This window comes from Pongo abelii, chromosome 18, assembly GCF_028885655.2.
Source record: "Pongo abelii isolate AG06213 chromosome 18, NHGRI_mPonAbe1-v2.0_pri, whole genome shotgun sequence".
NCBI classification, from domain to species: domain Eukaryota; kingdom Metazoa; phylum Chordata; class Mammalia; order Primates; family Hominidae; genus Pongo; species Pongo abelii.
Window position 1 is genome coordinate 87,148,700 of NC_072003.2, and position 27,236 is coordinate 87,175,935.

General features: G+C 51.1%; 1 protein-coding gene across 17 annotated transcripts in view; it reads right to left on the reverse strand.

Annotated features, from left to right (window-relative positions):
• KLHDC4 (kelch domain containing 4) overlaps nucleotides 1-27,236 on the reverse strand; it is a 71,108-nt gene that overhangs the window by 19,896 nt on the left and 23,976 nt on the right. For 16 of the 17 annotated variants that reach the window (XR_010137694.1, XR_008514333.2, XR_008514332.2 and 13 more), the window contains 3 exon segments: nucleotides 16,164-16,256; nucleotides 12,372-12,531; nucleotides 1,629-1,704 (listed from right to left, as the gene is read on the reverse strand). Coding sequence is in view for 13 of the 17 variants with exons in the window: in XM_063717075.1 (XP_063573145.1) it covers nucleotides 1,629-1,704; nucleotides 12,372-12,531; nucleotides 16,164-16,256 (329 nt within the window). In the remaining 4 variants the exon portion in view is untranslated. 17 annotated transcript variants of the gene reach the window in all.

Here is a 27,236-nt window from a genome sequence, read left to right on the forward strand (position 1 = left end):
CCAGCCCTTTGGTCCCAAGCCACAGCCTCCCATGAGACAGCTGTCCCCTGGTTTCCTAACGGCACTGGGGACGCTAAACTCCACAGCAAACACCCTCGACCTGTGCCTCCTGGCATCACTCCCTTGCTCTGGAGCAGAACAAATGCCATTGTCTCCTTCTATTTATTATTTATTTTTTGAGACAGAGTCTCGCTCTGTTGCCCAGGCTGGAGTGCAGTGGCACGATCTCGGCTCACTGCAGCCTCCACCTCCTGGGCTAGAACAATCCTCCCACCTCAGCCTCCTGAGTAGCTGGAATTACAGGCGTGCGCCAGCACACCTGGCTACGTTTTTTTTTGTTTTTTTGAGACGGAATCTCGTTCTGTCGCCCAGGCTGCAGTGCAGTGGTGCAATCTCGGCTCACTGCAAGCTCCACCTCCCAGGTTCACGCCATTCTCCTGCCTCAGCCTCCCGAGTAGCTGGAACTACAGGCACACGCTAGCACACCTGGCTACATTTTTTTTTTTTAAGAGATGGTGTCTCACTATGTTGCCCAAGCTGGTTTCAAACTCTTGGCCTCAAGCAATCCTCCCACCTCAGCCTCCCAAAGTGCTGGGATTACAGGCATGAGCCACCGCACCCAGCCAGTAACAAATGCAATTTTTTTCAAAATCAAGAAATTAATGATTGAAAAGTAGCAGCCCACCCCCATCCCCCTGCCCATGCTCCACACAGACACAGTTTCTCCCACTTCAGAGGTCTGTGAGAACGGACGGGCAGCCACTGGCAGGAAACGCCCCCAACAGTTCATCTCAGCGCATGACCCACGCCCAGGAACATGAAACGTGCCATGTGTAGAAGGTGGTGAGAGTGACTGACACATCCTGGGCCCTCTGGGTGCCAGAGCCATGTAAAGGGCTGTCCCCTAGGTCATCCCATGTCATCCTTTTAAAAAGTCCCAGAGAATGATGATTGTTCCCCTGTGCTTTAGTAAGAAAATTTTGATTCTTAGATCCAAGTTTAGCTAAAAGCTTTTAGAAATCTAGGCATTCTAACAGCCCCCTGAGTTCAGTAACTCAAGCTGACAGAGGCCACGGCCGTTCTTGGAGGCTGTCCCTGTGAGGGCCAATAGCAGTCTCGGTGATGACTTCTGAAGTTCTGTGGATGAGCAACACTGGCCCCTGGCTGGGCAGTCCACACCCAGCCTGCCCAGCTGCTGCCCGCAACCACCCGAAGAGTAAGCCCCGTCACCATAGTGCCAGGCAGCCCCATTGACTCCAGGTGGCTTGTACTCAAGGCCCAGGATGGTTCTCCCTTCGAGAGCTCGAGACCCTTGGAGGGGCCCATCAGGAGCTGCTGAGGGGCACTGTGTTCACTGCTCCATAGAGGGCTGTCTGCAGGGTAACAGCGCCCGTGCTTCTCAGTCAGTCCGTCATCAATGCCCCCAAAGGTGATTGCCCAGCAGACACCAGGGCTATGGAGCCTGTCCCACCCGGCCCCCCCCCGAAATGGGCCATCTCAGCAGGCCCTCCACTCTGGGCAGGGTGCAGGGGCTCACCGCCAGCCCCACATCCATGGGAAGGTGTGGGCTCCACCTCCCGCCACACACAGACCAGCCAGCTCCCGCCCTGGAGGCACAGCGCCTCTACCTTCTCTCCCGTCCTCCGGCTTCAGCAGGAACATGTCTGAGTGCCGCGTGCCCCTGTCCACGTCCTTCTTAACTCTCTGCAAAGGAAAGGAATTGTGTGAGAACCGGGGGCAGCTACAATGGTTGCTTACAGACCCCCCAACCCTGTGGGCGCATTTTGGATGGAAGGGGCTGGAGGCCTTCCCTGTAGACCAGCCCCAAAGCTCCAAAGCGTGCCTGCAGTGTGCTCGGGGCTGGCACCACCTGACAGGCTTTATCCCCTAAGTGGGTCCATCTGAAGAGGCCACCTTTCTAATAGCCACCATCACACAGTACACTAGAGTTCCTGTCGGAGCACACACAGCGTCCACAGCAGCCCTGGTCTGTGTGGAAACCACCACAGGGGCCTCTGATACCATTACAGAGTCACTCTTTGTTCCTGATCCCGCTGGATTCCCACCACCTTTCAAATAACACGATTCAGGCTTCACAGCAGAAATCAAGTCACTACTGTGTGCAGACGGCAGCCACTGCCCACTGAAAGATTTCTCCAAGCTTCAAAAACAACGAGCTCCATGTCCCTTATCCCTTAGTCTTCTGCCTCAAGTGAGCCTCAGCCAGACCAGGTGCACTGTTCCCCAGCACCCATGCCCTACAAGTCCTGGTGCCACACCCCTTACCTGGGACCTAAGGTTGTGAGGGAGATAGCCAGCAAAACGCTCACCCTGGGTGGAGGGCCCTCATCCATTTCCATCTCATCTTTGTATTTGTCTGCACTTTAATTCTCTATTTTTAATACACTATTTTAGAAGTTCCGTATTTGCAGAAAATTGAGACGATAGTACCTAGAGCTCTCACACGCTCACACCAATGTCCCCCCAGCACAAATACCTTCCTCTCCTTAGCACCCTCGTGACGGCTCAGGAACCGGCACTGACCCGTTACTGGGAGTGCAGCCCACGCTTCATTCAGAGCCCCTGGTGCTCCGTAGCTCATCCTGCCCAGGGATCCCGTAGAGGGTCCCACTGGCCGTTTCGTCCTGTCGCCTCCTCAGGTTCCTCTGGGCCATGAGCTTCTCCGACTCTCCTTGTTTCTGAGGACCATGATAGCTGTGTGGATGGCTCAGGTGTTTTATAGAGTGCCCCCCTACTGGGAATGTCTGCTGTCTTTCTCATTAGACTGGGGTTATGAATCATTAGGACGACCCCTGGGGTGAAGTGCCCATCTCATCACGTCCCATCAAGGGGCCACACCATCAACAGGACTCATCACGGTGGATGCTGACGTCGACCGCCTGGCTGAGGTTGTGTCTGACAGTTTCTCTTCAGCTCTACGTTCTCACAGATATTGACACAGACTTCGGCCATGCTACTGTGGTCACAGGGGTACTGACACAGACTTCAGGCACGCTCTGTGCCTCGTGGATACTGACACAGACTTCAGGCATGCTCTGTGCCTCGTGGATACTGACACAGGCTTTGGGCACGCTCTGTGTCTCATGGATATTGACATAAACTTTGGGCACATTCTAAGGTCTTGTGGATATTTATGTAGACTTCGGGTAGGCTCTATGTCTCATAGATATTGACACAGACTTCAGGTATGCTCTATGTCTCGTAGATATTGACGTAGACTTTGGGTACACGCTATGGTCTCGTGGATATTTATGTAGACTTTGGGTACGCGCTGTGTCTCGTGGATACTGACATAGACTTTGGGTACACGCTATGGTCTCGTGGATGTTTATGTAGACTTTGGGTACACACTATGTCTCGTGGATATTGATGTAGACTTTGGGTACACGCTATGGTCTTGTGGATATTTATGTAGACTTTGGGTACGCGCTATGTCTCGTGGATATTGACGTAGACTTTGGGTACGTGCTATGTCTCGTGGATACTGACGTAGAGTTCGGCTATGCTCTATCACCACCCATCTTTGTTGCTCGGGTTGTTCAACAACACACAGCTGCCACTAGGAGCCTTTACAGCTACTCTTGGGTCCCTGTGACTTGCACCATCTTTGTGGGTTTCTTTGAGCACCTCCTTAGGCTCTGGCACCACAAGATGCTCAATTCCTCCTATATACTCCCTGCTCAGCCCTACGATTAGCCATTTCTCAACAGAGCCCTGGTTCCCTTTGTTGGGAGAATGGTGTTAGAAACCAAGAAACCAGGGGCCAGGCGCGGTGGCTCACGCCTGTAATCCTAGCATTTTGGGAGGCCGAGTGGGAGCAGACCATGAGGTCAGGAGATCAAGACTAATCCTGGCTAACACGGTGAAACCCCGTCTCTACGAAAAATACAAAAAAATTAGCTGGGCGCAGTGGCAGGCGCCTGTAGTCCCAGCTACTAGGGAGGCTGAGGCAGGAGAATGGTGTGAACCAAGGAGGCGGAGCTTGCAGTGAGCCGAGATCTCGCCACTGCACTCCAGCCTGGGCGACAGAGCGAGACTCCGTCTCAAAAAAAAAAAAAAGAAAGAAACCAAGAAACCAAGATTTGCTGTAATCCTAGCACTTTGAGAGACCAAGGTGGGCAGATTGCTTGAGTTCAGGAGTTCAAGACCAGCCTGGGCAATGGCAAAAACCCGTCTCTCCCAAAAAATACAAAAATCAGCCAGGCATGGTGGCATGCATCTGTAGTCTCAGCTACTCCCAACGCTGAGGTGGGAGGACTACTTGAGCCTGAAAGGCAGAGGCTGCAGTGAGCCAAGATCATACCACTGCACTCCAGCCTGGATGACAGAGTGAGACGTCTCAAAAATTAAAGAGACCAAGATTTGGGCACTGGATGTGTAAACTGCTACCGGGTAGTATTGCTTCTAGGCCCTCCCATCTGGTAGAGCAAGGAAATATTTGTTTATAGTTATTTTTCTTATAGCTAACACATACTGTATTTAGTATAATGGAAGAAAAACACTTTCCTTTTGAAACATGCAAATGATCCACTGTATTTCCACCTGGGCCTGAGTGTCCTAAACTAAGAGGGCTCCACACTGGCCATATGGAGAGTGATCTGAATCTCAGGAAGTGGAAACTGAGTCTAGGTCTCTTTTTTCTCCTTCTGGAAACATCTGTGCGATTCAAGTGATGCAGCTGCTGCACATCACAGACAGTGATTGAGACTAGTCTCTTTTTGCAGCAGGTTGATAGAAAATGGCTGTCATTTCCGTGCCTGCTTTTCTAAACCTAAGGGCCCAGCATTATTGGGAACTGAATTGACACCCAGAGACTTCATCTGCTGGGGGGACAAGGAAGGAATTCAGTGACGTTTCTATTTGTTATCAGAAACTCAAATCGCTGCTTAGCTTCGGCAGGTCTGTCTCCTTGTAGTACCCTGCACCTGTCTATGTAAACTGTCATTTTGCTGACAGCAACATTTTCTTCTTAGAATTAACAGGTTGTAGGGGAATGTTTTATGCTACAATATATAAGGAGTTTCCCTCCAGACCATGCAAGCCAGAGAGCTGGAGCACTTCACAAGGCCTGCTCTGCTCACACAGGTCCACAGGTTCCTTCCGGCACACAGCTGGCTGGCCACACCCTCTAACAGGGCTCACGGTTCGACCTCCCCAACAGCTTCTAACTCCTCCTTCTACAGCAGTTTCTTTTCTTGAAGTGTTGTGACTTTTCCCAAAATCCAACCTACCTGTCTTCAAAGAAAGTAACAGACAGCAGCCTTGTGGCCCTCTGTTTTTCTGGATCACCTGTACTCAAGCTCTATTAGTGTACACCAAACCAGCTTTACATTCACGTAGTAAGTCTTTCCACAAAAACCGATTCGGCTATGCTAAAGAAGTAAACAGAATCTGCATGAATTTTTGGAGACGTTAGACTTCATTCTAATACATTATCGCTGGAATGCAAAGACATCTGAGAAAGAGATCAAGTGTCAACATGGAGGGTGAGTGCAATAGGGCTGGCTCTGGAATTACTCAGCATCCGGCTGAGACCCCAGAGCCCAGGACAGCTGAGCCTGAACGTTTCGAGGAGCACTGGCCACACATGCCAAGTCCCAACGGGCCCCCACCTCCCGTACAATGTAGTACAGGCCACCTAGCTTAGCCTGCAGCCACATCCCCTGATGAGACCCCACCTCCCAAAGAAGTACAGGCCACTTAGCTTAGCCTGCAGTGAGTCCTCAATGCAGCCGCTTTGGCTCAACCGGCTGTCGGCTCAGACGCTGACCCATTTCAATCATCAGGAGAGCAGAAGACACTCAGGGTCGCCCCAAGGACCCTGTCATCGGCTCAGGCCTGGTCACAGAAGGGGCCGGAGGTGCAGCGGTAGGTAGATAAAGGCGCTCCATGGCTGGGGAGCGTGTGTGGAAGGAGACGGCCAGACGACTGGTCCTGGGAGAAGACAGTGCTGACGGCAGCACCGATGTTCACCGAAAGCACAATCAGGCAGGGAAAGGGTGTCGGTTCCAAGCGGACGTGTGTGAACACAGAAACCACAGGGGCCGCTCCTTCCCACACCACTGAGACTGTCCATCCAGGCGCCCGGAGACGACTCCTAAACCACCTTCGCCAGACGCGGGTCCAGCGGCCCATCAAGAGCACAGCTCGGGCAAGCAGCGACCGCATGCACCGTGCCCTCCTCACCTCACACAACCACAGGTGATGAGCCCCTGCGGAGACGCCGCACCACATCAGTGCACAGGAGGCATCTCACATTTCGCAGGGCTTGGGAGAGAGGGACCCATGACGAAAGGACCCCCGCCCAACCACCTGTGGCGAGAGCAGCATGAACCCGCGCACCCCCTCTAGGCAGGGCTGCTGCTACAATAACACCTGTGGCGAGAGCAGCATGAACCCGCGCACCCCCTCTAGGCAGGGCTGCTGCTACAATAACACCTGTGGCGAGAGCAGCACGAACCCGCGCACCCCCTCTAGGCAGGGCTGCTGCTACAATAACCCACTGTCGATTACATTCAGCATCACTTCCATCAGCACGACTTCTACTCAGCTTCCTTTTGAAAACTGCTTCAGGGAAGCTGCTCCAGAAGCCCACGCATGTCCCCTGCCACAGCCGCAGGCTCTTTGGGGACACTGCTGTCGGGATGGTTTCTGCAGAGCCAGCCCGGGGTCCCCACCATGCCTGCCTCTCCAGTCACTCAGTCCTTTCTCCTGGAACCTGGTCAAGCCCCTCTGCGTGTCTGAACTGGGACAAGGCCCTGCCTGCTTCTGTACCTGAAACTGGGCCCCAGGGCACCTTCCCATCCACATCCGAGACCACCTTCTTAACGGCCAACGGCCACTCAACACCCCACAGCCAAGACTTCTTTCCGTCACTTTCCAAGCCTGAACATTTTCAGCTTCGCCATTAAAAAATACACCCAGAAGGCCGGGCACGGTGGCTCAAGCCTGTCATCCCAGCACTTTGGGAGGCCGAGACAGGCGGATCACGAGGTCAGGAGATCAAGACCATCCTGGCTAACACGGTGAAACCCCGTCTCTACTAAAAATAAAAAAATTAGCCGGGTGTGGTGGCAGGTGCCTGTAGTCCCAGCTACTCCGGAGGCAGGAGAATGGCGTGAACCCGGGGGGTGGAGCTTGCAGTGAGCCAAGATTGCCCCACTGCACTCCAGCCTGGGGGATAGAGCGAGACTCCGTCTCAAAAAAAAAAAAAAAAATACACCCAGAAATAGGTGTGGCCACAGGTCTGTGTGTGCTGGAACATGAGTAGGAGCCACTGTCGCGCCCAATTCCCCAGCACGAGACAAGCTGAGACACCTTGCAGCCGGTGACCTGGGAGAGCTGGTCACGGAGCTCAGGAGCCTGGTGGACATGGAGCTCTGGCTCCGAGGTCAGCTGGGATCTCCCGAGTCATACAATCCACACTCGCAACAATTGTCTGCTTCTGGTCTTCCAGGAGCTCAGCTCCCAAGTGGCAAATGAAAGGATGCTTTGGCCTCTGCCAGCATGCTCCACGGCCACGCGGAGCATGGAACAAGAATTCCCCCTCTCCGGAAGCTCCCACAACACCGGAAGCACATACTAAGGACTGAGTCTTTGCACATGTGAATGCTGCTGGGTCTAAGGACTGAGTCTTTGACACATGAATGCTGCTGGGTCTGTTGTGCCACAAGCTGCATCTCTTTTGTTAGTATACAAGTCATCGTAGTCAAAGCACTAGCTGTACCCAGACTGACTCGGAATTTATAAAACCCGGTTACGACACTGACCAAAGCTGCCGGTTCTTCGTGGCAGCACAGAGCCTGGAGGGTGTTTAAAGTCCTCCCGAGGCTACTCAGATGCATCTCCTGAGGGAGCCTGGGACGGGATCTCGTTACAGGAGGAGGAAGGAGGGCAGGTGTCTGTGAGTTCCTCTTAATCTAGAGGCAGGTTCAGCCCCAAGGTCAAGGCTCTGAGCACTACCGTCCACTTCATGAAGCCGAGCTCTTCACATGTCAGACTCCGGAGCCTCGCCATGCAGAACCAGGGTCAGAATGCCTTCAACTGACCAAACACTGTCAAGCACGCCACTGTCCGGGCACCAGGCACGCAAGCGGACACAGGTCTGGCCCTGTGAGACTCTCTTCTCCAGGCTGAGAGACAATGGCCAAGTCTGTCTCCAGCAGGGAGGATGGTGAGCAGAAGGGCAAGGACATGCAGGGGGATGGAAGCTGGGGGCAGCCCTGCTGAGATGAGGACCATGGGGGTTCTGCATGGAGGAGACCTGGCCTGGCTTGCATCTCTGCAGGTCACTCCAGCTGCTGCACTGTGGTGTGATCCTGAGGGCCCCGGGGAGGCGCTAGCTCTGGCAGGAGAGTGCAGTGTGTGGCAGTGGGCAGGGGTCAGGCACTCTCCAAGCCACCTCTACTTGCTCAGTGAAATGTGAGGTGAGGGTGGGTGACGGGTGGCAGGACCTCCTGGGAGCATGGACGGGGCCTGCATCGGGGAGAGGCGTGTGCCCACAGTGTGTGCGGTCTTCTCTGGCCTGGGCCGTGCAGCAGCACAGCACAGCTGGGTCCTGCCAAGAGGACAGAGCATGGGGGGGTACGGGTGTAATGGCGCCAGAGCAAGGACGAGCTTCCCCCAGCCCCAAGCTCAGGTACAGGCCATGTATCAAAGTTTCTATCAGTTCTTGCAGACTGCCGCTTTGGCCATGGCGCAGCTGACCACCTGCTTAGGCTACTGACTTTTTTTTACACTCCATACCATTCACAACTCAAATCTCTCGCTAATTCTGATAAATCCCTCATGAATCCAAACAGACAAGCTTTTCACTGCAATTCCAAATGCCACAGGCTCAGGGCCAAGAGCTACTGAACTAAGTGGATTGAGATCATCCACCGTCAGACTGAGGGCGGGTGCATGTGGCTGCAGACAGCAGCTGCTGAGAATGACATGCGATTCTGATGAAAGCGATACAGCTTTGCCAGTCTGGCTGTTCACTGTCCTGCTGCACTCTATGACGAATCTGCTGGGAGAAAGCACTAGACCGGGGCATCCTGCCTGGCTTTCGGCCAAGTCAGCCTGTTCTCAGTGCCCTCCCACATGCCAGAGTATCTAGACAAGCCTGACGGATGCCAGCCACTACTTCAGAAAATAGGGTGATTTTCTCCGTGCAGAACAAAAGATGACCAAGAAAAAAATCGGTTCATTCCGATCAACTTGGTTCAATCTCTGACCAATTGTCATTAAAAGGCTGAAATCCTTTATTGCCAGGGCAGCAGAATGAACGTGGATCAGAACGGAGAAACAGATCTATGTTCCTGCAGGCATGTGATTTTCAACAAAGCTTCCTAAGGTATTCAATGGAGAATAAAAAGCCTTTTCTTTTTTCTTTTTTTTGAGACGAGTCTTGCTCTATTGCCCAGGCTGGAATGTAGTAGCACAATCTTGGCTCACTGCAACCTCCGCCTCCCGGGTTCAAGTGATTCTCCTATCTCAGCCTCCCGAGTAGCTGGGATTATAGGAATGCCCCACTATGCTTGGCTAATTTTTGTATTTTTCAGTAGAGACGGGGTTTCACCATGTTGGCCAGGCTGATCTCGAACTCCTGACCTCAAGTGATCCACCCGCTTCAGCCTCCCAAAGTGCTGGGATTACAGGCGTGAGCCACTGTGCTCGGCCTAAGAAGCCTTTTCAACAGACGATGCTGAGATAAGTGAGTATCTATATGGGGGAAACAGCCTCAACGCTCACCTCATGGTACTCTTGAGAATTAGTTCCGGGCAGATCAAGGGACTAACTGTGAAACCATATAATTTTTAGAGAAAAATGAAAGAAAATCTTTGTTACTGAAGGTAAACAAGGTCTTCCTGTATCACAGACAGCAATAATCACAAAAGAAAAACATAATAAATTAGATTTTATCAGAACTCAAAGCTTCTCATCAACAAACACTTAGGAAGGTGACCAGCCAAGCCACTACTGGGAGGGTATTTGTAATCCACACACCTGAAAAGAACTGGTATCCAGAATGTCACCTTCTACGACTAACAAAACTACAGCCCATTAAAAATAGCAGAAGACATGAACACACACTTCAGGAAAGAGCAGCTCATGAAAAGCACTCAACACCAGCAGTCATCAGAGAAATGCAAATTAAAACCATGAGGTACCACACATCCACCAGAGTAGCTAAAAACGGAAAAACTGACGCCATCGGGGCTGGTAAGAACAGGGGGCGATGGGAACTCCCCAACATTTCCAGCGCAAGTGGAGCCGGCCACTGCTTTGGGAAGAGAGCTGACCACTCCTTATTAAATAACACCCACACCCACACCCACCCCAGGGCCCAGCAGTTCCACTCTAGATATCTATTTACCCAAGAGAAACCAACGCATGTAGCCACTCAAAAAATTCATATGGATGCGCTCATAGCAGCTTTATTCACAGCTGCTTCCAAAGGCTGTGTCTTCTGAAGAATGGAAACAGCCCAGGTGTCCATCAACAAAAAACAGAACCACAAACTGTGGGACAGTCATACAATGGAGCACTTTAGCATGAGGTAGCAATGAACAGAAACATGCAACATGAGCATCTGAAAAGCTGAGTGAAAGAAGACTGGCCCCACATCTGGGTGATTCTGTTTAGCAGAAGCTCCAGGACAGGCAGATCTATTATGGTGGGAAAATCAGAGCAGCCTCACCTCCGGGCTGGGGGGAGGGCAGCAGGGCCGAGTGGGAAGGGCACGGCAGGATCAGGGTGTGGGTCACATGGTGCGTGCACTTGTAAAAATGTGTCCCCTCACTGTGGGTAAATGACGCATAAGAAATTACCACCGACTACAGGCGCCCACCGCCACGCCCAGCTAATTTTTTGTATTTTTAGTAGAGACGGGGTTTCACGGTGTTAGCCAGGATGGTCTCGATCTCCTGACCTTGTGAGCCGCCCACCTCAGCCTCCCAAAGTGCTGGGATTACAGGCATGAGCCACTGTGCCCGGCCTAAGTATAGCAAAATCTTAATAGCAGGATCTAGGAGGAGTATACAGGTGTTCCCCGTAAAATTCTTTCAAGTTAGCTGTGGTTGAAAATTTTCAAAATACAAAGGATTTTTAAAAACCCTACAGTGAGATACTATTTCGTACCTCTCAGATTCACAGAAATGTAAAGGTTGGCAGAGTGTGAAATGGAAGTGAAGCAACAGGAACACTTGAGTGCCAAGGACAGAGCCTGCGCCAGCCGCCTCTGTGGAGCACACGCCCCACGAGCAGGAGGCTCCAGTGTGGGCGCGAGAACATTCCTGTCAGCACTGTTCTCAGGTTACCAAAGGAACAAGCCCATTAACAGGAGCGAGGAGAATTTCATTCCACAGGGAATACTACACAGTAGTGAGTGTCCATGGTGCAGGAAAGAGACCCTCAGAACACAGAATCGCTCACACTGCACTGCTGACAGGGATGTGGAGGAGAACAGAACAGGGCCCTAACATGGCACCAAGTTCACAGAAGAGCCGATTAACACTATCTCTATTTCTAATTCAATACAAAGAACTGTTTATATTCAACCAATGAGTAATCCCATGTGAAAGTTTCAATGTTCATGAAACTGAAGAGACCACAGACAGCAGCGTCTGTTTTCCCACGCTGAAACTCACCTGTTTCCCCACCCCGCGCCTTGCCTGTTTCCCCGCCCCGCGCCTTGCCTGTTTCCCCGCCCCGCGCCTTGCCTGTTTCCCCGCCCCGCGCCTTGCCTGTTTCCCCGCCCCGCGCCTTGCCTGTTTCCCCGCCCCGCGCCTTGCCTGTTTCCCCGCCCCGCGCCTTGCCTGTTTCCCCGCCCCGCGCCTTGCCTGTTTCCCCGCCCCGCGCCTTGCCTGTTTCCCCGCCCCGCGCCTTGCCTGTTTCCCCGCCCCGCGCCTTGCCTGTTTCCCCGCCCCGCGCCTTGCCTGTTTCCCCGCCCCGCGCCTTGCCTGTTTCCCCGCCCCGCGCCTTGCCTGTTTCCCCGCCCCGCGCCTTGCCTGTTTCCCCGCCCCGCGCCTTGCCTGTTTCCCCACGCCGCGCCTTGCCTGTTTCCCACCCCACTCCTTGCCTGTTTCCCCACCCCGCACCTTGCCTGTTTCCCACCCCGCACCTTGCCTGTTTCCCCACGCCGCTCCTTGCCTGTTTCCCCACGCCGCTCCTTGCCTGTTTCCCCACGCGGCTCCTTGCCTGTTTCCCACCCCGCTCCTTGCCTGTTTCCCCACCCGGCTCCTTGCCTGTTTCCCCACGCCACGCCTTGCCTGTTTCCCCACCCCGCGCCTTGCCTGTTTCCTCACGCCGCTCCTTGCCTGTTTCCCCACCCCGCGCCTTGCCTGTTTCCCCACCCCGGGCCTTACCTGTTTCGAGTAGCCCCCGTAGATGATGATGCCGCCCTGGGGAGTGACGGACATCTGGCAGCCTGATCTGGGTGTGGGCCCTGTCCCTGACGGGGACAGCTTGCTCCATGTGAAGGTGTCCAGATTAAAGGTATACACGTCGTTGTAGTAGATGTAATCCCTGGTTAGAACGAACACCAGCTGTCAGGGTCCGTAACACTGGGAAAAGCCCTGACATTAAAAATTGAACTGATTTAAATTAAAGGTAAATTTCCTACTGTTTGGGAAAAAACTCAAACCATTTTTCTCCTCTGCTCTTACACCAACACAACAATCAACACAGAAACGTGGGCACTTTCCCTGCAACAAGCCAGAGACACCAGTCAGGTCTCCTCAAACTCAATCTTGACACAGTCTACCTGGAGACAGCGCAACATTTTTACCAAGTCACCTGTTTAATTCAAGTTTGAATTTATATGAAAGGACCACAAGCACGTGTGAGTTTGCATTTGAAAACCGGAAATAATGCTGGCCCACAGAGGCAGAGGAATTTAATCTGAAAGCCATACTGCATTTTCTTACACAGTTAACACAATCACGAACAATTCCATTAGGTTACTAGGTATGCAACCGTAAAGGCAGCAGTGAATGGCGCCTCCAATGGGACGATCAGAACGGAGGTGTAAGCAGCCTGGCAGCAAGGGCGGTAAGGCCCCACAGTGGACTGGAGGAGTGAGCGAGGGGACTGGGCGCTCTGGGGAAACTGAAGACCACAGAAGCTGATCCTCTGCGCCCGAAATCACAGCACGGCAAGGAAGCCCAGCAGCCCTGCGCTGCTCAGTGCCTGCTGGACCCAGCACACAGACTGGGCTGAAGAGGGAAGTGGCAGCTTTGCTGGAGGCATGGGGAGACTCTAAGGCACACCCAGAACGTCCTGTCCTAATGTGGAACTTTGACAGAATAATTGTGAAAGGGTAAGGGGCTGCTCTCCAGCTACTCAAAAAGGAGAGCCAAACTGATTTTTTAAGGAAAGAAAACATGGAAGAGCAAGCAGCTCTAGCCCAAGTCTCAAGTGCCCGGTTTTTCTCCTGTTTGTTCCTGTTTTGTGTGAAGCAGGAAAAGTCACAGGGAGTTTACCCAGCACCAGCTGCCACATCTGGTCTTAAGATAAACAGGCTGGGCACAGTGGCTCACGCCTGTAATCCCAGCACTTTGGGAGTCTGAGGTAGGTGGATCACTTGAGGCCAGGAGTTCAAAACCAGCCTGGCCAATATGGTGAAACCTCATCTCTACTAAAAATACAAAAAATTAGCCAGGCATGGGGGCGGGTGCCTATAATCCCAGCTACTCAGGAGGCTAAGGCACTAGAATAGTTTGAACCTAGGAGGTGGAGGCTGCAGTGAGCTGAGATCGCGCCACTGCACTCCAGCCTGGGCGACCAAGTGAGATTCTGTCTCAAAAACAGAAGAAAGAAAAGATAACCTGACCTTGCTGACTGCAACTCAGACTGACCACATCCTTCGCAGGACGATGGCTCTTCATATAGAATCTGAGGAATGTGGAAATGTGGAAGCTCGTAATCTTTAAAAGACTGCTACAGACCACTGTTTTTTCAGATTTCAGGTCGCAGATTTTTGGTACAAAGATTCTACTTTGCACGTAAGATAAATACAGAATATTTTCTCTATAAATGCAGAATAGAGTTTAAGGAAAACTCATAGTTGGTATTTAAATAATTTTAAGCAAGATAACAATAACTTTGAACAAAGTTCTGATTTTAAAATGGTTGCAAGTTAAAACAAACATGAAGCATGATTTGATTTATAACCCGTAAATTCAAAGGAGGAAGGGGCTGTACAATCTCAGTGTCCTACACATAGTAAGTAATGAATTAATGCTCTGACAAACTTATGTGTGCATTCTGACAATTATTTGTTTTAAAATAAATTTTAAGAATGAACATAAGGCTAGGTGCGGTGGCTCACGCCTATAATCCCAGCACTTTGGGAGGCCGAGGCATGTGGATCATGAGGTCAGGAGTTCGAGACCAGCCTGGCCAACATAGTGAAAACCTGTCTCTACTAAAAATACAAAAATTAGCCGGGCATGGCGGCTCACTTCAACATCCGCCTCCCCAGTTCAAGCGATTCTCTTGTCTCAGCCTCCCAAGTGCCTGGGATTAAAGGTGTGCACCACCACACCTGGCTAATTTTTTTGTATTTTTTAGTAGAGATGAGTTTTCGCCATGTTGGCCAGGCTGGTCTCAAACTTCTGGCCTCAAGTGATCCACCCACCTCAGCCTCCCAAAGTGCTGGCATCACAGGTGTGAGCCACTATGCCCAGCCTTAAATACTTTTTAGTTTGAATTACATTTTTAAATCTTTCCCCCTTGAAAAGTATTTAAGAATTTGGATACCTTTTTCCCCCCAATTCACAAAATTAATGAGAGTATATCAGTGAAGAAAATCTGAAACCTGGCTGGGTGCGGTGGCTCACGCCTGTAATCCCAGCACTTTGGGAGGCTGTTCAGACTTATCACGATGGACCAAGAATCACGAGAGGGTGCAACTGGACTCACCATGTGACAAAGGTGTAAGTGGCACCTTCACATCAATCAATTGCCATGCTGGTTCCTGAGGGACCAGTAGAGAAAGAGGGCTTCAAATGAGGCCCCGGAGATACAGACAGCCACTGTCTCCGACACCACGAGGCCAGCAGAAAGCCCTTCAAAGATGGCCTTCACCAGGGTTGTAGAGTCTGTGACACTTCACTCAGAACACTACTGCGCTTATGACAGAAACAGGGATAACCAGCTCCCCTGTGTCTTGCTTTTCTGGACTGAACTAAGAAAGCTCAAGAAGGTATGTGAGCAGATGACAGGCCTAAAACAATAGAGCCCGCAGCTCACTCTAGGCAGCCATCCCGGCTGCACGAACACCCACGTGACATCAAAAGAGAACCGCAGGCCTCTTCTGGCATCGCTGTGGAGAGTGTGCTATCACTGCTCTCCCGGACAGGAGTGTTTTGAAGTGATTACAGACCCGTGGCTCTCAAAGTGAGGTCCCCTGGCCAGCAACGTCAACATCACCTGGGAGCTTGTTAAAATGCAGATTCTTGGGCCTCACTCCAGGCCTCTGAGACAGAGCTGCGATCAGCACTCTAACCAGCCCTCCAGGGTATTCTGAACCAGGCTAAGGTTTGAGAATCCCATTTTATTTATTTATTTTTTTTTTCAAACAAAGCCTCACTTTGTCACCCACGCTGGAGTTCAGTGACACGATCTCAACTCACTGCAACCTCCCTCTCCTGGGTTCAAGTGATTCTCCTGCCTCAGCCTCCCGAGTAGCTGGGATTACAGGCACGTGCCACCATGCCTGGCCAATTTTTGTATTTTTAGTAGAGACAGGGTTTCACTCTGTTGGCCAGGCTAGTTTCGAACTCTTGACCTCAAGTGATCCAGCCGCCTCAGCCTCCCAAAGTGCTGGAATTATAGGCGTGAGGCACCATGCCCAGCCAAAACCCCATTTTAGATAGAACTAGCCACATCATTTGCAGGGCCTGGTGTAAAATTAAAATATGGGGTCCCTTGTTCAACAATGGTTAAGAATTTCAATAGGAATACAGCATGAAGCCAGTGTGAGGCCAGGTGTGAGGCTTTTTGGAGGGCAAGGCCCTGTGTGGCTGCCCAAAGCCCATGAAGCTGGATTTGGGAGGATGGGTGCGTCTTTCTTGTGTATTCAGAATGCTCTTCCTATAAAAAGCCCACTCCTTAATGCTTCAGGAGAGAAAGATTTTTCCATTCTTGGTACCAACCGTGTACTCTCATGGAAGCCACCAAAAAGGATCAATTGTCTCTTCCAGGCCACCATCCGATGTCCACTCCGACCCGAAGGACCGCCTGTTGATCTAAAATGAAAGAAACAAAAAGACACTATCAACTTGCTTAATTTCAAGGTTGCTCTAAAGACGACAACAAACAAAACCCAATTTTTACACTGATTTCTGTTTTGTGAGCACTTACTGCTCACAAATTAAATACCATTTAATCTGATTCAAGAGCTACCAAAACCATCCTGCTAAGAGCCCAGCTAGCCCCGCTCAAACCTCAAGAATAAAACAGGAGAACATCTCCAAGACCGTGGACTGCATAACATTATAAACCGGACTCCGCCAAAACAAAAAACTTCAAAAATACACCATTAGAAAATAAAAAGACAAGCAACAGACTGAGAGAAATATCTTGAAACACATGACTGACAAATGACTTGTATCCAGAATATATACAGAATTCTATCTTTTTATTTTTTTTGAGATGGAGTATCCCTCTGTCTCCCAGGCTAGAGTTCAGTGGCCAGATCTCGGCTCACTGCCACCTCTGCTTCACAGGTTCAAGCGGTTCTCCTGCCTCAGCCTCCTAAGTAGCTGGAATTACAAGCATGCACCACCACACCCGGCTGATTTTTTGTATTTCTAGTAGAGATGGGATTTCACCATGTTGGCCAGGCTGGTCTCGAACTCCTGACCTCAAGTGATCTGCCTGACTCAGCCTCCCAAAGTGCTGAGATTACAGGCATGAGCCACTGTGCCCGGCCCAGAATTCTATCTTAATAGTAAGATAAATGACCCAATAAAAATACAGACAAAAGATTTGATCAGAAAGTTTGTAAGACAGAAAAATGAGGGAAAAAAAGATGTAAAATGGCCAATGAAAAAAGGAAAAGATGCCCAACATCACAAGTGGTCAGGGAAACATACGCCAAGTCCACAGTGACCTCCTACCACACATGGCTGGGCACCTGAGATCAAGACAACATCAGGTGCTGGCGAGGACACGGGGCGGCTGGAGCCCATGGCACCAGTGAGCACGTAAGACAGTGGAACAATGGTGAAACATAAACTTAGTGCACAGCTTAGCAATCTGACGCTAAACATGGACTCAAGAGAAAAGAAAACACCAGTCCACACAGACGGACATGCACACGTTTACAGATGCTCTTGTAAGTGTCACCGCCAGCAGCCGAGCTGTCCCTCAGTGGGTGAATGAACAGCATGTGGTGCTCCCCACATGGGGAAGGACTTCTCAGAAACAAAAAGGAATCGTTTACTGATGCACACAGCAATGCGAATGAATCTTAAAAACATCTCGCTGAAGGAAGGCAGGTTCTGCTGGACTCCATGCACACAAGCGTCTTAAAGGCGAGATCCGTCTTCAGCCCAGGATGGCTGCTCGGGGCAGGGGCTGGGAGGGGACCAACTACAGCTGTCTGGGATGACAAGAAGGGCCTACATCTTGACTGTAGCAGTAATTACATAAGTTGCCCAGGCTGGCGTGCAATGCTGCAATCTCGGCTCACTGCAACCTCCTCCTCCAGGGTTCAAGCGAATCTCCTGTCTCAGCCTCCCCAGTAGCTGGGATTACAGGTGCCCGCCACCACGACCAGCTAATTTTTGTATTTTTAGTAGAGATGGGGTTTCATCATATTGGTCAGGCTGGTCTCGAACTCCTGACCTCAGGTGATCTGCCTGCCTCGGCCTCCCAAAGTGCTGGGATTACAAGCATGAGCCACTGTGTCCGGTTGGGTGTGTATATTTCTTAACACTCATCTAAGTGTACACCTAAAAGGTATGCATTTTATTGAATTTTATTGTAATTATGTCTCAATAAAACTGATATAAAAATACATGGCAATAAAAAAATACAAAAAGCAAATTTAAAACCTTAAAAATACACACAAATGATAAAAACAAAACTATAATCAACTTCCCTAGTAATCAAAGAATTTCAAATAAAGCAGAGATACCATTTTATTCTATCAACTTGACAAAGATGTTTAAGAATCAGATTCTTTAAAATACTGCATGTCACGGGACAATGCTCGAAAAACAGTAGGTGAAAAGGCAGGTCCAAAGCAAATCCTATCCCAGCTTCTACAGGTGAGAAGGCAGGTGCAAAGCAAATCCTATCCCAGATTCTATAGGTGAAAAGGCAGGTGCAAGGCAAATCCTATCCCAGATTTTATAGGTGAAAAGGCAGGTGCAAAGCAAATCCTATCCCAGCTTCTACATGAGGGGCTCTCAATGGTTTTCTCGTGTTGATCGTTTCCTGCATCTCCCAGCAGTCCTCCAGTGAGCAGGTGTGACTTTCACAACCAGAGAGAGGAGCAACAAAACAGAGAGGGATGGGGAGGAGGCGCTGGGGCAGCAGGTGCTCAGAAAGCTCGCAGAGGTGCTTACACCGGCCACAGATGTGCAGAGCGCCCAGGCACAGAGGAGGCCGGGCACACAGGAATGGCTTTGGGCTGCAACATCAGCCTGAACAGGGTGCGTGTGCTGGGACTACCCAGGAAATCTCCTAGAGCCGCAGGCACCAGGGCAGGGCCTTAAGGAGGGCTGCTGGGCACAGTCACTGCGGCCACTCCCTGGGATCCTCACTGATGACCTGCCTCGCCTCCTACTTATGAATCCACTCCCTGGGATCCTCCGTGGCTTTCACACCCACTCTGCCTGACCCTCCCACCTCTCCACACAGGTCACAGCAACTCTGGGCTGCAAAGGATGGTTACAGCTTCAATCACACAAGTCAGTGCTTATTTAGATAATGCATTCTTCCTCCATTTATTTTTTGTGCATGTTACACAGCTGTCCCCAAAACCCACTCACAGGGTTTTATGTACAAGCCTACAAATGGGCAGGTACCCTAAAAAACCCAAGAGGGCTGGGCGTGGTGGCTCACGCCTGTCATCCCAGCACTTTGGGAGGCCAAGGTGGGCGGATCACGAGGTCAGGAGTTCAAGACCAGCCTCACCAACATGGTGAAACCCTGTCTCTACTAAAAATACAGTAATTAGCTGGGTGTGGTGGAGGCACTGTAATGCCTGCTACTCAGGAGGCTGAGGCAGGAGAATCGCTTCAACCCAGGAGGCAGAGGCTGCAGTGAGCCGAGACCGCCACTGCACTCCAGTCTGGGCGACAGAGCAAGACTCCGTCTCAAGAAAAAAAAAAAAAAAAAATCAAGACATGGAATCTCAAACGTAAAAGGAAGCTTGAGTAATCTAATCCAAGTTTACTGAAGTTCAGAGAGATAATTCACCGCATCATCAGGGTGACTGCCAGGGGTCTTGCTCCAAGCTGGAGCGAATTCGGTTCTCACTGTTCAAACGCGGGGTCCCACCAGCTTCTCTCCTCTAGCACCCTCCATCGTATCAGCATCCCTTTTAATGTATCACTCAGAATGACCACCACACTCATCCATGGAATGTCAACCAGAAGCAATCAGTTCCTTTTTCTAAACACCAATTCTATTAATCCAACCTGGAGTTGGCATGAGCCTTTGGGGTGGCCTCCTCACATACTGATACCCAGCAGGATCTCAGCTCACTAAGTTTCTCTGGAGTCCTCCAAGCTGGCCTCACTTCACGGTTCCACAGACTCCACAGCAGCCCCATCCCCTCCAGGCTGGACACCCCAGGAGACAGGGCCATCCAATGGACACACTACACATGACAGTCAATTGAGAAGAAAACCCCACACATGCGGAGCAAGAAACGAACGCCCCTCCCCCTCTTGATGAATTTCCTGATGCCCCTCCCCCTCCTGACGAATTTCCTGACGCCCCTCCCCCTCCTGACGAATTTCCTGACGCCCCTCTCCCTCCTGACGAATTTCCTGACGCCCCTCCCCCTCCCGACGAATTTCCCGATGGATTACTTCATAAGAACAATCTGAGGATCAGACCTTTATTCAAAACTAAACCAGTGCTGAAACCCCGTCTCTACTAACAATACAAAAAAATTAGCCAGGCATGTTGGCGGGCGCCTGTAGTCCCAGCTACTCGGGAGGCTGAGGCAGGAGAATGGTATGAACCTGGGAGGTGGGGCTTGCAGTGAGCCAAGATCACACCACTGCACTCCAGCCTGGGCAACAAGTAAGACTCCGTCGCCAAAAAAAAAATTAAACCAGTATGTCTGCATCCAAATCTGCTTCAAAAAAAGACAGAGGAGAACCGAGCGCTGCCACTGCCGTCCCCATCCAGCAAGGGAACACAGGCCTGGGGCCTGCTGCAGCCCTGTCGAAGGGGCACCCCCCACTGCCCTAACTGCGCTGGGGTGGGGCCTCCTTCCACTGCCTGCATGGGAACCCCACCAGAGTCTCATCCTCTGGCTGACACAAAGGACTCAATTAACTTTTTGTGGCAGTAGCCAAATATCACTGTGTTTTCTACCTAAAAAGGGAAAATTTTCTATAAAAAGATTCCACATCCCTCTTTAGAAAAATAAAGCTATTTTAAAAAGCCCATTTATATTTGAAACCCCAACAGACTTTTCAAAACTGCTGTCATTCCTAAATATGAAGTCTTAAAAAATCCAAATGTCCTCCTCGGCCAGAGACCTATGGAGAGCACAAAATACAGGGGAATATCGTGGTGGTGGCTGCCTCGAGGCTCAGGAGCTGCGTGCAGGATGGAGCTCCAAGCGGGGCGAGCTGCCAGGCAGTGTCACCACCAGGCCCCTCAACTGGGCCGCTGCCGTGACATTTACAGAAAACGGATACACACCAGGTAACTTTACATGCTTAGGGTACAGTCAGAATTAAGCACTCTGCATGCAAACACTTCTCTGAGTGACTTTACAGTCTACACCTTTCAAAATTATACAACATACAGTCACGCACTACTTAATGACAGAGACAGGTTCTGGGAAACAACACATCATTAGGCGACCTTGTCACTGTGCTGTCCGAGTGCACGCACACACTTCTGGAAGGCACAGCCTGCCACACACCTGAGCTGCTGGGAGAGCCCACTGCTTCTAGGCTACAAACCTGGACAGCACGGTACTGTCCCAGATACTCTAGACCACTGTAACACAATGGCAAGTAGATGTCTCAACAGACAAAAGGGAAGTAAAAACACAGTCTGATCATCCTAGGAGACCACCACTGTATGTGTGGTCCGTCGTGGACAGAAACATCGTGAAGCAGCCCGACAGCAGGACCACTGCCCCACCGGTGGCCTAGAGACATCTGCTGAGCAAAGGAGCAATTCCTGCCGGATTCCTGAGAGTCCGGGTCACAGGGGCTGAGGAAACTCAGTCTAGTGGCTCATCCTCAGACTAGAGAGCCCCTGTCTTTCAAGAGCAGTTACAGTGCAGCCAGGGAGAGCCGTGTGCATGCACCTCTCCTTCCATTTCAAACACATGCCTTGGGAACTTCGCCCTGCTTTTCCAAGTATCGAGTCCATCAAATAACAAATGATGGCGTAAAGACAGGGCACTTAAATCACGTTGTGTGGCATTATTAGTAGCCCTCTCCAGAATTCAGGCAGCCTATAAACCACACCCTTGTCTCATCTTAATGATCACTACTCAGAGAAAAACCACCATTTGTGTTTATTCTATGCCAGGCACAGTCCTTTTATGTGCATTTATCCTCACAGCAAACTCATGGTGCAGATATTACCTTTAGTCTCATTTTACAGATAAGAAAATTGGCCGGGCGCGGTGGCTCACGCCTGTAATCCCAGTACTTTGGGAGGCCGAGGTGGGTGGATCACCTGAGGTCAGGAGTTCGAGACCAGCCTGGCCAACATGGTAAAACCCTGCCTCTATTAAAAATACGAAATTAGCCAGGCATGGTGGTGGGCACCTGTAATCCCAGCTACTTGGAAGGCTGAGGCAGGAGAATTGCTTGAACCCAGGAGGCAGAGGCTGCAGTGAGCCGAGATGGCGCCACTGTACTCCAGCCTGGGTGACCAAAAAAAAAAAAAAAAAAAAAAACAGATAAGAAAATCAAGACATACAAATCAGGATACCTACAAAACCAGTCTGTGGCACAGCCAGAATTTGAACCAAGGTATTCTAGCTGTCGACACTGATTAAGACACTCAATTACATCAAATGAAGTTAGAGGCCTCAGCACCGAAATAAACCTATGGTCAAAAACCACTTACCCTAGACCAGGTGCGGTGGCTCATGCCTGTAATCCCAGCACTTTGGGAGGCCGAGGCAGCCAGATCACTTGAAGTCAGGAGTTCAAGAGCAGCCTGGCCAACATGGTGAAACCCCGACTCTCCTAAAAATACAAAAATTAGCCGAGCGTGGTGGTGCGCACCTGTAATCCCAGCTACTTGGAAAGCTGAGGCAAGAGACTCACTTGAACTCAGGAGGCGGAGGTTGCAGTGAGCCGAGATCACACGACCGCACTCCAGCTCACCCTCCCGGTTTCTCTACAAATCAGTCTCTTCTTTTTTTTTTTTTTTTTTTAGACAGAGTCTCACTCTGTCACCCAGGCTAGAGCACAATGGCACGACCTCAGCTCATTGCTACCTCTGCCTCCCGGGTTCAAGCAATTCTTCTGCCTAAACCTCCCGAGTAGCTGGAATTACAGGCGCCCGCCATCACGCCTGGCAAATATTTTTCTGTATTTTTGTAGAGATGGCGTTTCACCATGTTGGCCAAGCTGGTCTTGAACTCCTGACAACAGGTGATCTGCCCGCCTTGGCCTCCCAAAGTGCTGGGATTACAGGCATGAACCACTGCGCCCAGCCCAGTCTCTCTAAGTACATGTGGGTCCCGCCTCCGTCCTATCACAGATACAAGCAATCATCCATCAGCAAACTGCAAAAAGCGGAATCCACACACACCCCGGTTTTCCAGCAGGGCAGGTTCTGCCTTCATGAGCTACTGCTGTTTGCTGTCGATACAACCCAGGTTACAGTGGAGTCAGAGAGCTTCAGACCATGTAACCCAACCCACCCACGCCCAGAGGCAGAGCAAGGTGTGTCCATTCCTATAGTGACCTGTACTTCACACCTCAGACTCTCAGAGGCCAGTCACTGTTAGCTAACTCATTGCAGTCCTTCACTACAAAATCGAAAAATAACAGAATCATCCTGCCAAGGAGCCTTCCCCAGGAAACTGACTTTCACTCAGATGCAGCTTTAGCTGAGGACCAAATGATGACCCCTTCCTCACATCAGGAGGAAACAGTGCGTATGCCTGCGCACACACACACGCGCAGACACACACACATCTATATCTTCATCCAACCAAACAGTATCGATCATCTCCCAAGTGCTCCGGTGCATACAAAGATGTATGCACTGTCCGTGAATGTTCACAGCAACACTGCAACAGCAGAAAAGTGGAAACAACCCAAGTGCCCAACAGAAAACCAAAAAGTGGTCCATCCACACAACAGCACCTCATCCATCCACACACCAGACCTCACCCATCCACACACCAGCATCTCACCCATCCACACACCAGACCTCATCCATCCACACACCAGCACCTCATCCATCCACACACCAGCACCTCACCCATCCACACACCAGCACCTCATCCACACACCAGCACCTCATCCATCCATACACCAGCACCTCATCCATCCACACCAGCACCTCATCCATCCACACACCAGCACCTCATCCACACACCAGCACCTCATCCATCCACACACCGGCACCTCATCCACACACCAGCACCTCATCCACACACCAGCACCTCATCCATCCACACACCAGCACCTCATCCATCCACACACCAGCACCTCATCCATCCACACACCAGCACCTCATCCATCCACACACCAGCACCTCATCCATCCACACACCAGCACCTCATCCATCCACACACCAGCACCTCATCCATCCACACACCAGCACCTCATCCACACACCAGCACCTCATCCACCCACACACCAGTACCTCATCCATCCACACACCAGCACCTCATCTGGCCATGGGAGTGAAGCGCTGATACTCGCAACAGCAGGACACGTCCTGACGGCACCACGCGGAAAGAAGACACGTCCTGACAGCACCACGCGGAAAGAAGACATGTCCTGACGGCACCACGCGGAAAGAAGAGCCCGTCACAGGGCCCACGTGCTTTGATTCCGCTTTTATGAAATACCCAGAATAGGCAGATCCACAGACACAGACAGCAGGGACCGGGGATGGTGGGGTGACTGCTAGAAAAGATGAGTTTTCTTTTTGGGGGATGAAAATGCACTAACTTTAGATCATGGTGCTGGTTGCGCAATTCTGTGAATATGCTAAAAACCACTGAATTACACATTTTAAAGGGTGATTTGATGGTATATGAATCACATCTCAGAGAAAGCTGTTACGAAACACCTATCGGGCGGGGTCCTGAAGTGGCCTGGCCTCCATCTGTGGTTTGTGAGTCACAGATGATCCCTCAGAAGGCACTGGCCCAGAAACCAATGGAGGGAGACGAATCTCCCCCAACCCCCTGCACCTCCTCCAGGGGACAGGAAGAGAAGGTGGCAAGTGCCTGGAGAAACGCTGGCTGTCACGTGTGGCAGGCCGACCTAACCAAACTCTGAATATTCAAAGCCGGCAAGCTCAGTGGGCAGGGCAGGCCCACCGTGACTGAGGAGGGAAACAAGAGAGCTCCAGCGCTCCCACCCAACACGTGTGCATCCCGAGGGGACTGCCGGCTCCTGCTCTGCTCCCTATCCCAGAGGCCCCTGCTCTGCTCCCTATCCCAGAGGCCCCAGGCTGAGCAGCAACGGGAGATTGACAGGTTGGGGGGGCGGGGAGAGGGGAAACCCTACTTTGGGGGATTCCCAGGAGCAGCCGCCTCCCCTCCTGCTCCAGAGCCTAATGCTGGGAGGATCCAGGCCGGACTGGGCAGCAGGGCCTCTCTCCCTCCCAGCCCAGCGGGGGGTGGCTCCCGCCTTCCTGGGAGCTGCCTGCACCCCCAGCTGTGACCCATCTCTACCAGGACACACCTTCGTCAAAGGAAAATGCCCTGCAAACACCAGCTGCTGGTGTTTTTAGTGTTTCACAGTTTCCAATCACTCTTGCCAATAACCGCAGACAGACTTTCAGTCACCAGCATCTGTTTACATGGGAGGGAAAAGGGGAGTCTTACAACCCCCTCCTCTTCCCAGCCCTTCCCACGCCCTCCATGATTAACACCACTGCCCTGAGCACAGCTCCTGCTGTTGCATCTAACTCCTTTCAAACTCACATGAGCGCACACACATTTAAAACAAACACACAGAAACAAAAATAAGAAACAGTACAGAGATCTATGCTGCAAAGTCGGAACAGGGCAGCTTTGCGGCCAACTCCCACTCAAGGAACAGACTGAAGAGATCTCAAAACAGCAGCTAGCGCTGGCCACACGCAGCCCTCCAACGAGGCAGGAATGCTCCCGCACCTGAGTTTTGGTCTTGACGTCAGCATTGCCATTTTCCCCCTCATTTCCAAACCATTATGACATCAAGCATATGTGTCTGTTGCTAGAATGGAGAAGATGAGAGACTGTTACAAAGTATCCACTTATCATCCAATGTGCTACAAAAACACCCACCAGCCAACCAACCAACACACAGCAGAAGGCAGCCAGCCAGTGCTGGCCTGGACAGAGGCCCAGGCGCCCTGCTGCTTGCCAGTTGGAGGTCCATGGCCTGTTAGGAATCAGGCCGCACAGCAGGAGGTGAGGAGGGCCAGCAGGCATCAAAGGCTGAGCCCCACCTCCTGTCAAACCAGCAGCAGCATTAGACTCTCACAGGAGCGCGAACCCTATTGTGAGCTGCACACACCACAGATCCAGGTTGTGGAATCTAGGTTGTGAGCTCTGTAGGAGAATCTAATGCTTGATGATCTAAGGTGGAACCGTTTCATCCTGAAACCGTCACCCCTCCCCACCAGCAGTGGAAAAATTGTCTTCTGTGAAACCAGTCCCTGGTGCCGAAAAGGTTGGGGACCATTACTATACATTAACCCAACTCAAATCAGATTATCAGCATCCGAAAATATGCATCGCTGTTAAAAATGACCAGATAACAGGAGGGACTCTATTCTGCCTTCCTACAAGAAAACCCTGAAAAGCCAAGGAAGACACTGACTACTCCAGATACTGAATCCAGACTCCGTGCGCCTCTACCAATATTTAATTCCCCCCAACTTCACACCCTCAGCTAAAAAACCAACTCCCCCACAGAAGTAAAAAATATTCACTAAAAAACGAATGCGCAGTGCAGGGCTGCGTCACGGTAGCAACGTCTATTCCATTTCCTGATGAGCTCTTCCTGGACTTCTCAAAAGACATAAGCCCATCCCACGGGGATTTCCACAGGGATTCCCACGTGCTCTGCACGAGGCCTGCCACAGCAATCTTCCCCAGAAAGGGCAAAAACCGTCTTCGCTGTGGCTGAATCTCCTGACGTTTCCTTTTAGATCAATTTAAAAAAAAAAAATGACAGAGGAAAAACAGCTAGAGTAGTCCTCTCTCAGCAGCGGCCACATAGTGTGTGAACCCCCGAGCCCAATTACGGGCAGCGGCAGCACTGCACCAGGATGCCACATACCACAGCCCAGCCCATGAAATCAACAGGCCGCCTGCGCCCTTCAGTCCCCTGTACCATCCCCAGCTACACTAGCCCATGACAATCTGGCCACATAGCACTCAGAGCCTGACCTGCCAAACCACCATTAAGAGAATGCTTTCATTCTGCAATCATTAGTAATTTACAAAAGCAAAACCTACACTACTTTCATTGTTAAGGATCTAAGAGGTATTTTACATGAATATTCTTACTTCTTTTAAGCAGCAGCTAAAAAACTTCACATCAGTTGAACAGTATTCAAAATAAGCATGCCTTCCACCAGTCACAGAGGCTGATGGATCAGATCATAACTGGACCCCGTCTGTGGCCCAGAGCCGTCAGGATCGGGTAAAACACAGATTCCTCAACCCCACATCAAACCTGCTCTGAATGAGACTGATCCGGAGTGGGAGGGCAGGAAGGAGCATTCTCCTGGGCTCCCTAGGGGCTACGTGGAGTACGAAGATTTGAGAACCACTACTCAAGATCCTCTTTGCTAGCGGGCAGCTCTGCTGGCCACTGTGC